At 40.6% G+C, this 12,901-nt stretch overlaps 1 protein-coding gene across 1 annotated transcript in view; it reads right to left on the reverse strand.

The window, feature by feature from the left end:
• The window catches only part of ENOX1 (ecto-NOX disulfide-thiol exchanger 1), a 409,234-nt gene that overhangs the window by 15,247 nt on the left and 381,086 nt on the right, over positions 1-12,901 (reverse strand). Inside the window, exon 17 of the mRNA XM_063595931.1 lies at positions 8,196-8,298. Coding sequence (XP_063452001.1) covers positions 8,196-8,298 — 103 coding nt within the window. The remainder of the gene's footprint in view (positions 1-8,195; positions 8,299-12,901) is intronic.

The following is a 12,901-nucleotide window of genomic DNA, read 5'->3' on the forward strand; positions in this document are numbered from 1 at the left end:
TTGTCGGTACTATTGGGCTTTTTGCACATCTCAGAATCTTAAAAACTACTTTAGAAAGAGAAACTAACTAGCTCTAGAGGCCTGTGGAAACCTCGTTAGGAAGGCCCATTTAAATTGGCTACCCAAAAGCACTCTGAGCTTCTCCCATCAAAACCATCTAGTTTATTTACATTATTGGGTCTCACTAAAACTAAGGATGCAGTATTTAAATTAACCAAATAGTGCCAGATTTGTACTGCTTCATCACTTATTTTAATACTTGAAACACTTAGCAGCCAGGAGGTGGCAAGGTGCTAGAGGCACAGCATTGTATAAGATAGGCAAGGGGCTGGTCCTGTGGAACTTTTATTCCAGGTGAGCAACACAGATAATAAACACAAAGATGAAAAATAAAAATTTTTAGATAGTGCTTAGCACAATGAAGAAAACACATCAGGGAAGAGGACAGAAGAGACAGCAACCTGCAGTTTGCTGGAATGCTACCTTACACAAAGCGATTGATGTGGTTTGGCTATGTCCCCCCCCAAATCTCATTGAATTATAGCTCCCATAATTCCCACATGTTGTGGGAGGGACCCAGTGGGAGATAACTGAATCATAGGGGCAGTTTCCCCATACTGTTCTCATGCTAGTGAATAAGTCTCATGAGATCGGATGGTTTTATAAGGGGAAACTTTTTTCACTTGGTTCTTCTTTCTTGTTTGCTGCCATGTAAGACATGCCTTTTGCCTTCCACCTTCTGCCATGATTGTGAGGCCTCCCCAGCCCTGTGGAACTGTAAGTCCATTAAACCTCTTTTTCTTTATAAAATACCCAGTTTTGGATATGTCTTTATCAGCAGCATGGGAATGGACTAATACAGCGATTATGTGAAGGCCTCTCCCTGAGAAAGCAGACCTTCTCAAGTGTGAGATGAGAAGGAGTCAGCCATGGAAAGCCTGGGGGAGACCATTCCAGGTACAGGCCACATATAGTGCAAAGGCCCTGAGGTGGAAGTGAGCTGGCAGAACACACTGGGCTGGAGAATGGCACATGTGTTTAGAGGTAGGTGGGGGCCAGATCACGCAGGACCTTGTGTGCCAGGGGAAAGAGTTTGGATTAGATTTAAATTCTAAATGTGGGAGGAAACCAAAAGAGTGGTTCTAAGCAGGTGCTTGACATGATCTGAATTATGTTTTAAAAACTTCCCTCAAGCTGCTGTATGGAGGGTAGAGCAGAGGGGGAACTGGGAGGCCAGTTGGAAGTGTTTGCACGAGACTGGAGTGGTGAGTCGTGATCTGGACTGCAAAGGGAGAAGCGGACTCCAAAGGGAGAGCCAGGGGGCTAGTGTGAGCAGTGAGGCTGGGGAAGAATGAAAGATGAGTAAACAGTTTTTCACTTCAGCAACTGGGTGGGACTATTTTCTCAGATGAGAATATTGGGGAAGGAGCACATTAGGGCAGGAAAAAGGGGACTCGGGAGTTCTGTTTTGTCCTCATTAAATTTGAGATGTGCATTAGCATCTAAGTGAAGAATATTAAATGGCAGCTGGAGATGGTATACATTTGCAATGGCAACAAAAAGGGATTTGAAGCCAAAGTATTCATTGAGATTACCTAGGTAGAGAAGAGGCCTCAAGACTGAAGGCTGGAGAAGCCCAAAATTTAGAGGTAAGCTGAGGAAAACTCATCAGAGGACTCTGAGAGGGTTTAATCAATAAGAAAGTGTGGCATCATGATGGCGGAGAGAAGTATTTCCAGATGTGAGTAGTCAACCACGTAAAGTAGCTGCCAGGTAGAGGGAGTTGAGAAATTGGTGACATAAAATTCTCTGGTGATGTGGAAAAGAATGGTTTTGGTGTGAGGAGGCAAGTCAGACTGGAGGAGGCTGGAGAGAGAGGGGAGGAGGGAATGGTGACTGTGAGCATAGTGCGTTGGAGGAATCCTGCTTCGGACAGGGGCAGGAAATGGACTGTTGGTGGAAAGGGGTCATGGTGTCAAGACAGATTTTCCTTCTCGTTTGTTGCAAAGGTAGAAGATAGTAGAGTTCATGTTTATATATTGATGCACGTGATGCTCCATTTACACACAAGATCACTAAGGGGTAATGCAGCTTTCATAATAGTCCTCATATATTACACAGAATTGAGTTGAAAAGGACCATCTAATCAAACTTCCTAATTTTATGCAGTATGAGGGCTTACACACTTACCACAGTGGTTTGGATAAGTGATTTGCCTTAGATTACCCAGTGGATGAAATGCCTCAATCCACAAATATTTAGGACCACTCCCCCTCCCCCACCGCTCAGGGCTGCTTAGAGATCATTAGGTATTATAGTTTCTCCTTTGCATCCTTATACAAAAGATGGGAGTGGGATGGGTTAGCCCTGTTATAGTTTAATTATATTGGTTACCCAATGAGAATAAACTATCACTTTGTGCATTCAGTTTGGTCAGCACATTATTCTCTTTGAGTGGAATGAGAAATGGAATATTGCCAGAATATACTCCCCACTACCCCCAGGCTGCTTGGAGTTTTCATTCCAAACTCTCTGTGTCAGGTTCTAAAGTTCTGGCTGAGATTAGCTTTCTCTACACCTACACTGGTTGATAGTCTCCTAGGAAGCTTCAAAAGACCCTGGGGCCCATCAGCTCACTGGGATAGAGGGGCACCTTGGGCCTTTCCAGAGACCTTGGCTCTGCAGATGAACAGCTGTGTCTCTAGACACAATCACATCTTGCTGGGAATTCCCAGAGGCCTGACCATAAACCAGCCTGAAATAGTCTTGTTTCATGTTGACGCCCATATAAATGGTCCATGGACGTTGGAGAATCAGCAGGAAAAAAAGCCATGCAAAATCTGGGTCTCTTAGTAAGCCCTGAGGGGACAGCTGTCTGTGGGCAGCTGCAGAGTGATGAAGCGTATATGGGAAGTGGAGAGAAACTGTAGGAAACCGATCAAACACTTGTGGTTTGGGCTGATGCTTCTCAGTGCCTTGGGATTCCAAAAAGCTTTAATTTTCCAAAAAAGTTTGTTCCACTTACTTGGTGAGTACAAAACCTGATCTTGTATGGTTGGTTAGTTAGTTTTGTTTTATAATATTTGTCTGTCTTATTTTTTCAATTAAACCCCTCAGACTGTATTTGAACCTCTTAGTAAATTGTTCCTGGTACCTGAAATGCTCTTAACAACTTTATCCATCCAGTGAAAACCTCTTCATCCTTTAGGACTAGCTCAGCTGTCCTTTCTTCTGACAAGGCATCTGTAGCATAAGTAGCTCCTTCTCTGTGTCTCTGATTTTACTACGAACCACAGTTCATTGTAATTAACTGCGTTCTTTCTCATTATCTATGAACTTCTTGAGGGAAGATCATCTTTCCACCATCAGCTAACGCATGGGATAGCATAAATCAGGCCAGCGTTTCTCAAAACGTAGTACCAGATATGCCTGCTTTAGCATCCTCTCAGATATTAGTATTGCAATGAACAGGATCTCTTTCTTTTTTTTCTTTTTTGACAGGGTCTCACTCTATCACCCAGGCAGTTGTGCAGTGGTGCTGCTCACAGCTCACTGCAGCCTGATGCTCGTGGGCTCAAGAGATCCTTCCACCTCAGCCCCCCAAGTAGTTGGGACTACAGGTGCATGCCACCATGCCCAGCTAACTTTTTTTTTTTTTTTTGTAGAGATGGGAGTCTCACTATATTGCCTAGGCTGGTCTTGAACTCCTGAGCTCAAGTGATCCTCCTGCCTCGGCCTCCCAAGGTGCTAGGATTATAGGCGTGAGCCACCACACCTGTGTGTGGGGCTAAAGATTCTGCCTTTTAAATAGGCTGCCTAGATAATTCTTTTCCACAATGAAGACTGATTATTCTTATCGTAGGCTCTTGACAAATGTTTGTTGATTTATTGATATGGAGGTTTGTGCCTTGGAAACAAGATTTAGGTCAATGACTCATTCTTTATGGTCAGTAGTTTTCAGAGAGGAACATACTCCCAAGATTACTTTTCTCAGGTACAGCCTAAATATAGCCTCAACTTTATTCACTGAAATCACCAAAAATTATTGCTTAACCTTCTTTAAAAATATTTTTCCATATTCTACTCAGCTGTTTCTTTATACCCACATTAGGAGGAGCATTCTGCTTCTGGTATAGTCTGGTTTTGTGCACGTGTGAGAGGGTGACTGTGATGGAAATGATGTGTATGTCCTGATCTGCAGAGGACTCAGGATATGTAAGAAAGTTTGCCCAATCATTGTCAACCTGAGGACAGTTCTCAGGGAACCAGGGAGGTTTTAGAGAAAAGCTGCTTTGTTACAGTTAAAAGTTGTGGAGAAGTTTTTGACTGTATCTGGATAGTATTTACAATGACTAGCATCAACAGGGTGTCAATCAGAGCTGCTGGGATTGAAATCTATTGTGTTGGAATTATAATAAAAAGCAAGAGAATATAGAGTGATACGGACCCAGAGAGTTATACTCTCAGCTCTCTGCAGAACTATTAGCTTGTCAATAAAAAAAATTTGATCCATTTTTCCTTTATAACAATATCCAGCCAAACACAGCTCCAAAACTTTGGCCCCAAATCAAAAGTAATGACTCATTCTATCCCAAACAACTTCAGTGTATGCCAATCCAACACGTAGGCCATATGTGAAATGAACTAGTTCTGGCACAGATATTGAGCAATGTCAATCTGACCTTATGTGTGGTTACTATAGCATTATGAAACAAAATGCTACCCTGCAATGCCCCCATAAAAATAGAATTCTCTAAGGTCCAATTATATGTCAACCTGTCTCCACAAAAATTGATTACAAAATGAATAACCCAGAAATCACAATAATAAAGTATTTTCCAGGGGCCTGTCTTCTTTAGTTGAATTGGAAGACCCATTAATTGTCAAGAAGAAAGTCCATCAGAATGGTCGAACTCTAATAATACTTAGGATCCAGATCTGCAAAATTCTAAATTATGTCAATGAAATCCCACGGATCCTCTCTAATAAGTATCAACTTTATGCCTTGAAATAAAGACTCTAGTTTTATACAATAGTCATAAGAATGTCTGGGCAGAATACACCCTTTTGCCCAGATAAATCAGTGTCACAAATAATTATATGTAACTAGAATTGCTCATTGTTTAGGAAGTTCTAGCCTCAGTTTTATTCTTTCTGTAGATGGAATCCATTTGAAGAGCTTTTTTCTCACTCCCTTTCTCTTCCAGGGAATGCTTTGTGCCAGTGTGCATTTCTTATATAACATTTATGTGCCCCAAGAGGGCACTGATCATCTGACTATATTGGCATACAGCATACACTATAAGCATGCAGATGTGATGAAGATTTTGCCAATTAATGTTTCCAAGTTGTGGGAGATTTTCCGCTGTGTCCTTGGCCTTCTAGGCTGGCCTAGAGCATGACTTTTGTGTCCTCTCTACTGACTTAATTATTCCAAGGGAAGATTTCAGGGGGAATTGCAAAGAGTATTTATGACTGCTCCAGATGTACCAGAAGGCCAGAGGGCTCCTAGAATCATTCAGTGTATGAGAATTCTTCAGGAAAGTGTAGCCCCAGCACCAGGAAATCCTTTTTCTCTATTCTGGTCCAGAGCAGTTTTGTCCCTACCACAGTCTGTATCTAGATTCCAGAAGCTTCAGGGGAGCTCTTTATGGACACAAGATTCAGGTATCTACAAAGTATGAATGACCAAACTCAGTGAGTAGATAGGATCATTTAGTGGCAGGCAGCAACTGCAGCTTTTGGCAGGATCCATTTTGCCAGTCTTGGAAACTCTTCCCCATTGTGGCATTCTTTTGGAGGATTATTCTCTCTTTGGAGGATTATCCTCTTTTGGAGGATTATACAAAAAAGTAGAAGTATATAGATGTTTTGGAAGTGGGTTTGGCAAGGAAATCACATCTGTTGCCAAACTGTCATTAAGAATAATAAAATAAAATATTGAGAAAGGTAGCAAGGTAATGGATAACTGAAGGGAAAGTTAAACTCCTAAGTTTATTTTAATCACTTAAGTCTCTGGCCTCCCTTCTACCTAAATATTCTCATATATTGATTCAAAATAAGTGTCACCCCCTGTTTCTCTTTTGCTCTACTCCTAACTTCAAATGCTAATATTAGTAAACTAGTTCAAAAGACCAACAGTGAGGGGAAAAGTCTCGGAAAATTTAGAGTTGGTTGTATATGCTTTTTATTGGAGATCCTGACTAATATTTTTCTAACACACTTGAATTAACTAATTTTATATAGTTTTTTGTGATACCAAAGACATCAGCAGGCATAGCATGTTATAAATGTAATCTTCCTACCTACTCCCATTAATGTACTGCATATAAAGCACATCATTTAAAAATATTTGAAGTAGCCAACTGAAAAAAGTGCATGTATGTGTGTACATATATAAATAAAACCTAATAACTACTTAGAAAACATTTTAAATGAACTGTGTTCTCCAATTAAAACATAAAAGCAGCAGCTATCTCTAGTGAAAGGAAGGAAATAAAAAAATAGAGATTGGTTCCCATTTTTTTAACCTTCAAGTGGACAGAATTATTCCTACTTAAAGAGGGAAAAGTTTACTGCAGATCATTAATTGCTTTGTTCATACCCTAAAAGCATTATAGGGAAAAATCACACCTTGGTCACACTGAGTGACAGAGAAACAGTTGTCAGACTTGGACATGTTTTCCAATAGAAGAAAAATCCAGTTACCAACTACATATGGGTTCATTTTGGGTTCCTGGAACTGATAGCACATCAGCATGTCTTCTGAGACTCATGCATGGCATGCTATTACAGCTGTATATCATCAGAGCAAAAAAAAAATAATTGGTTTTCCTCGGAGTATCTCTAAGTTGATGTCATATTCAATAACCCTGTAGTTGAAAAATCTATATATGATGGATGGACTCTGGACTATCTTTTGAATTTAATTCCTCCTGTGCCAGCTTCTCTAGGTCCTGTTGTACCTGTCATTTTTAGGTGAGCACATGCAGTATTTACAAAATGCACCCAGGGACCAGGCGCGGTGGCTCATGCCTGTAATCCCAGCACTTTGAGAGGCCAAGGCGGGTGGATCACCTGAGGTCAGGAGTTTGAGACCAGCCTGGCCAACATGGTAAAACCCCATCTCTACTAAAAATACAAAATTAGCTGGGCGTGGTGGTGTGCACCTGTAATCCCAGCCACTAAAGAGGCTGAGGCAGGAGAATCACTTGAACCCGGCAGGAGGATGTTGCAGTGAGCCGAGATTGTGCCATTGCACTCCAGCCTGGGCAACAGAGTGAGACCCTGTCTCAAAAAAAAAAAAAAAATGCAACCAGGCACTATTTCTGCCAGATAATGAACTGCTGAAGAACAGTTTGTCTTGCATGTACATTGGCCTCATTCTTCAGTCTTAACCATGCCACCATGGAGCCAGTCTCACCTGGCAACCCTACACTGGGGTCAGTGCCAAGGTGCAGCTTGAATCAGTTCTGTGCATCACAGCATGAGGGTGGTGGCTTCCCTTCCTCTGAATTTGAGGGCTTCAAAGACAGCCTTAAACATATAGGCATCTAAGATGGGCTTCCATGCACACTGCCAGCACATCCTCATCAAGAATTCTTCCTCGTGAAAATAAGTAAGACATCTGGATCCACTAAGGATGCTTCTTTTGTTCATCCTGGACAAAAGGATCCATACTTGGACAGGGAAGCCTGAAGCCGATTGTCCTGGATTAGCCTAGCATCAGTACCCTGCATGGCCCTATTTGTCAGCATTGCAGGTCTAGCCTTGGGAGTGACTTTAGGATGTGGCCTCTGCTAAGGGGCTTAGAGTTTAATCTCAGGGTTCAAAGCTGCTCTTGAGCCTGGGGATATGGCTTGGTTTGGAACTAGATGCAACCTGGCCTCCAGTTGGAAGTGACATGCCCAAGCTTTGAAATTCAGATTTGTAACCTGTGAGATGCAAATTAGCGTATTCTTGAACTCAGTTTCATGTCTGACAATCAGTTAATATATACAGTTACAGAAAGGCAAAACCCCCATTAGTTTGTATGCCACTAATTTGAAATGTATGTAATATAATCTTGATGAAATTAATCTCACCTTTTACCAGAAGGCAATGCTGTTTAAATTAATAAGTTAATAACTAAAATATTAAGTTAATTACCTAATAATTATTTAAGAGAACAGATGAAGAAAACAGAATTTCCTTACCTATTAGCAGAGCTTCTTTCTCTGATTTTAAGCCTTGGCTTCTTTTCTCAATATTGTTCTCTCGGTCTTGGTTGACTAATGCAACTGTCAACACATTGATTTCCTATAAAGTTAAAAGCCAAAAACCACATATGGGTTTATGTAGATTCTGTGCATGTCAATAAAAAACACCAGATCTCTTAAACTCTATAAATGAGGTCATCACTTCTATTTATAACTAAAGATCAAATCTTTTATACAATTGATCTATTTGCCCAAGAGTAGGAAAGTAATTATGTAAAGTTAGGCTCCTAGGTACTGCTCCCCGCATACCAAGTAATTCTCTGCACAAGTGGCAAATTTGGCACAAGTTATCTTAGATTTTTGTCCATGTTTTCATTAAACTCTGTTCATTAAAACTGTGTTTGATTATAGCTACTTTAACATGTTTTATTTCAAAGATGAATAATCTTTGGGAAAGCATGCAGGAAACTGATTTATAATACCATGCTAAAAATTTCTGAGTGTGTGGAGAAATAGGGCCTATTGGGGAGCTAAGATAGAATTGTTAGAAGTGTTTTTAAATTGAGTAGGTATGGATCCTCATGAATAAATGCAAGAGGCAGATAAAGCAAAGCTTGGTAAATTCTTTTTTTTGAAAACTAAAAATGAAGAGTTGTACAACAAGCCAATAACACGTGAAACATTGAGGCTGGACTATTTTTAGTTCTTTCTGTGGTCTTTTACATTTAAAAACAGAGATGAAGATTTAACTCATATCATCCTAGACTTTTGATACTAGGACTCAAAATGGAGAGTGATTTAATGGAAAGTCAAATTAATGATCTGCATATATGACCTGCATATATGGGATAGTAGAATCATTAGGGAAGTTGAATCTTACTGGAGGAAAGTTGCTCACTGAAAGATGGCTCCAAAGAAGGACTAGTATATTGAGCAGTGGTGGGGAACCTGCAGGGATGATAGAGAACAGGTAGGGAGAGCCGAATGGATGAAGAATTCAGAAGGTTTGAACAAATGGGTTGACAGGTGTCCCCAGAACTGGAAGTGGTTATAGGAGAGATATTTAGATAGTTAGTACAAAGTAACAAAACTGGTCAGATCCAAGAGTACAGGAAGTATTGGGAGCATGCCGAGCCTGCAAAAAGTGAAAACCACACCCGAAGGCATTCAAAGAAAAATAAACCCAGCACATGCCATCAAAACAGATCTTTGAGCTTAATTTAACTTATGAGCTACTACTTTGTAATCCAGGGGTAATTAGAAATTGCCATGAAAGAAGGCTCTACTGAGAAATTGCAGTTGGTAATATCTGATAAGCATTTTAGAGGCTCCACTTAAGGTCCCACTTATTTGCTGAAGAGCAAGTGATGATGACTGAATGAGAAATGAAAATGGATAAGGTAAAGAATTGAGAAAATCACAGTGATGTGATGATATATCACAGGGAAGAACTTGGTTGGCTAGAGGGTATAACAGGCCTCAGGCTGATGGTAGGAAAATCCCAATAAGGACAGGAGTCAGAAAGAGTTTGGGGAGTGGTCTAAGCTAAGTCTGGAGCCAGCTGTACATCAAAGGTTACTAGAGATGCTCTTACAAATCAAAAACAGGATCTTGGGAGCCAGCCTCAATGGAAACACAATGAAGAATTTTAAAACAGAACAAATCCAAAGGCTTATTATGTAGATGGGATTAGAACATTTATAAAGAGGAATTGCAGGAAAGGAAATAGAAATTCCTGCTATGATAAAATAACATTTGGTACTTTCCTATTAGGCTGATTAGGTACTTTCTCCATTGGAACAGAGCAGGTCTGTGTGTACACATCATCTTTCTAGGGTAGTGGGGTCAATGGGCCTGCTGAATTCTGTTAGTTGTATGCCCTAAGGACAAATAGGTCCCACAGGGACATGGCAGATGGACTTCCAGGCCTGGGAGGTTAAGATTGTTGAGCAGATGCAAGCTGAAGCTTTGTAAGGTCTCCCAAGAGAGGTGTAGGAAGAAAGTGGATGGAAGAACATTAACTAGGATAATGATTGCATCATTAAAAAAATACAAAAAATGAACCCTGGAGCTGAGTGGAAATAATATCTCCAAGAGAGGGTGATCTGTTCACAGCCTGGATGATAATTGGGGCCAAATGAAATTATTCAGAATGAGTTTAGCAGATAACAGGCCCACATTAATTGCCAAGACTGAGTGGTGTCCTGGGGCCATCACACAGTTGAAGATCCAGGTTCATTGAGGGAAATGGACTGTAGAGGGCAGGCAGATGTCAGGAGCCAGCAGAGAAAGGCAAGGGTGGAACAGACAGACCACCTGAGAATGCTGTTTTCTCCCCAGGTCCAAAAGTGGAGTCACATAGAAAGGGGGACTCTGAGCAAGGTTCAAAGAAATGCTGCTGCATCAACAATGTCTACAAGGAGCCAGATAAGACCCAGTGACTCTTGCTTTGGTGATGTTTTAGGGTTGGAAAAATTAGTATGGAAAGATAAGAGTCTTAGGGTCACCATTCTGTGGAAGTATTTCTTGAGATTGGATACTGGAGTGTGTGCTCTGCTGACCACAAATGGTGTGTTCTCACGCAGTCATGGCCAGTGACTGGAGTGGACACATCTCTCTGCATGGCTCCCACAACAATCCAGCAGGCCTTGGCTTGACGGACACCCAAGGCTTGGCTGACATCTCAGCTTTTGGGGACATCTGTGAGTTTTGTCCAGGTTGGAGATGGAGCTGTTTTTCTGACTCCTCTAGGAGGCAGAAGAACTATGCTGGAAGTGGTACAGTATCATTGAAGCTGATCAGGCAGGCTCCAAGGAATGCTTGCTTGCATCTTATAATAAACTGGCCTCAAGAATCTCCAAAAGGGAAAACATCATTTCCATTAGAGTCAAGGGTGTGTCCAAGCATATTAAATAGTCTATAGCATAGCATTGAGTGAAGTGGACCAACTTGTGACCACTCAAAAGAGTCACTACTGACTAAGCTCCAGATCCTAAGCCTGCCTTGGGCAGGGTATAAGCTCAGGCTCTTGCTGACAAAGTCACAGAGCTAATTAGATGGGTGAATGCTTATGTCATCCATTTTGCCAAAGAGAACAGTTAAAGTTAATATAGCTGTGTTTCAAGGGATAGAAGACAGGATAGTGATTTTAGACAGCCACATTATATGTTGTGGTTTTACCTTTTCCAATTATTAGAAAAGGAGAGTTTTGTTTTAATGACTCACTAATCATGGGTTCCTTAGAAAAATAAGGTTAATTTGATTTGTCTGTATTTATATTGGTATTGTTCAGTTGAACAAGATAAGGACAATTATCGATAATCTCCAAGTATGGGGTAGTCTACAAAGTAGATATAAGCAACAACTGTACCCTCTCTCTTTGTTTTTATTTAATGTCTAGAAATCTAAGTTATCGCATTTGTCAAAAGAGCTCCATCATCATGATTGGTTAAGGCGAAGGGAATACACAGAGAGAATGTGGAATTAATTAATTCCCAAACCAATTCCCTGTTGCACTTAAGCTAAGCCTGTTTTTACTTTCAGCCACCAAATAAATATTTCTGCTACATATATACACCACATGCCTACTATATGCCAAGAAGTTCTAAGTTTTTAAGGATATGGCATTCAAACTGATCAGAAGTGCAAGCTTACCCAGGGACCAGAAAGCAATTCTTATAAAAGGTCTAAAAGAAAGAAATATGAGAAGATGAAGCTGGAGAAGTAGGTAGATCATGGTAAGAAGTGTAGATTTTATCTGGGAGGCTTAACAAGTGAAGAGTTTTCAGTTCTGCATTTTAGGACATTGGTTTGGAGGCAAATGAAACGAGTCAGCCTACTGCAAAAGTGTATCCATTTTTGCCTTTTGATGATGACAGTCAAAACCCATGCAGAGTGCAAACAGCATTTAAGAGGTGAAACTAAAAAAAAAATCTGGTGACCTGGTGGCTGATGAAAATATTGAGAACAAGTAGGTGGCTCAGTGAATAGGAAAATGGAGAAAGAAGCTAGTCTGGGAGAAGATTGTGTGTTCAGTTTTGGAAATGTTCAACTTAAGGTTTCTATAGCATCTTGTCAAAATATTTTGGAGGAAGTAGGATTAGCCAGGAAGTAGGATGTGCACGTTTCTGAACTTAGAAGCAAGGCTCTGACAGCTCTTTTTATGGGGCCTTTCTCTGGTTTTGTTTGCAGCAGGAAATCTTGATGTTTTCTTGTGGGACAAAGAGCAGGCTTGCTTACACTTGATATAAAAAAGGTAGATTCCTAAGCTCAGTGTTTCTATCTTATAACACAAACCACTACATGTGCTGGCATCCTTCTGGACCCCTCTACGGAGATGCTCAGGTTATAAGATCCATGAGAGTAGACTGGTGAAGCCAAAATTCTTCTGGGAACAGTCTCTCAGTTGGATTTCATATTCTCTAAACAGGACATTCCAACTTATCTTTTTAGTAATTGGGGAACACATAAGGACATTGAATCATAAATTACACATGGTTTTGCTCCTTTCTTAAAAAGTTCATGGTCCTTATTACTCTCTCCACCCCAAATCTCTAGAGAATGGAAAGGACCTTATCAGAATGGGAAAGTTTTATCATTAGAAACATAAAGTTATGAAGACCCTTTATCCTTTTATCACCTTAAAATCCTTTAGCCTGATAGATGCAACATGCCCAGAAGAATGATGAGTCTACCAGATATTC

Source organism: Pan paniscus, chromosome 14, assembly GCF_029289425.2.
Source record: "Pan paniscus chromosome 14, NHGRI_mPanPan1-v2.0_pri, whole genome shotgun sequence".
Classification (NCBI taxonomy): domain Eukaryota; kingdom Metazoa; phylum Chordata; class Mammalia; order Primates; family Hominidae; genus Pan; species Pan paniscus.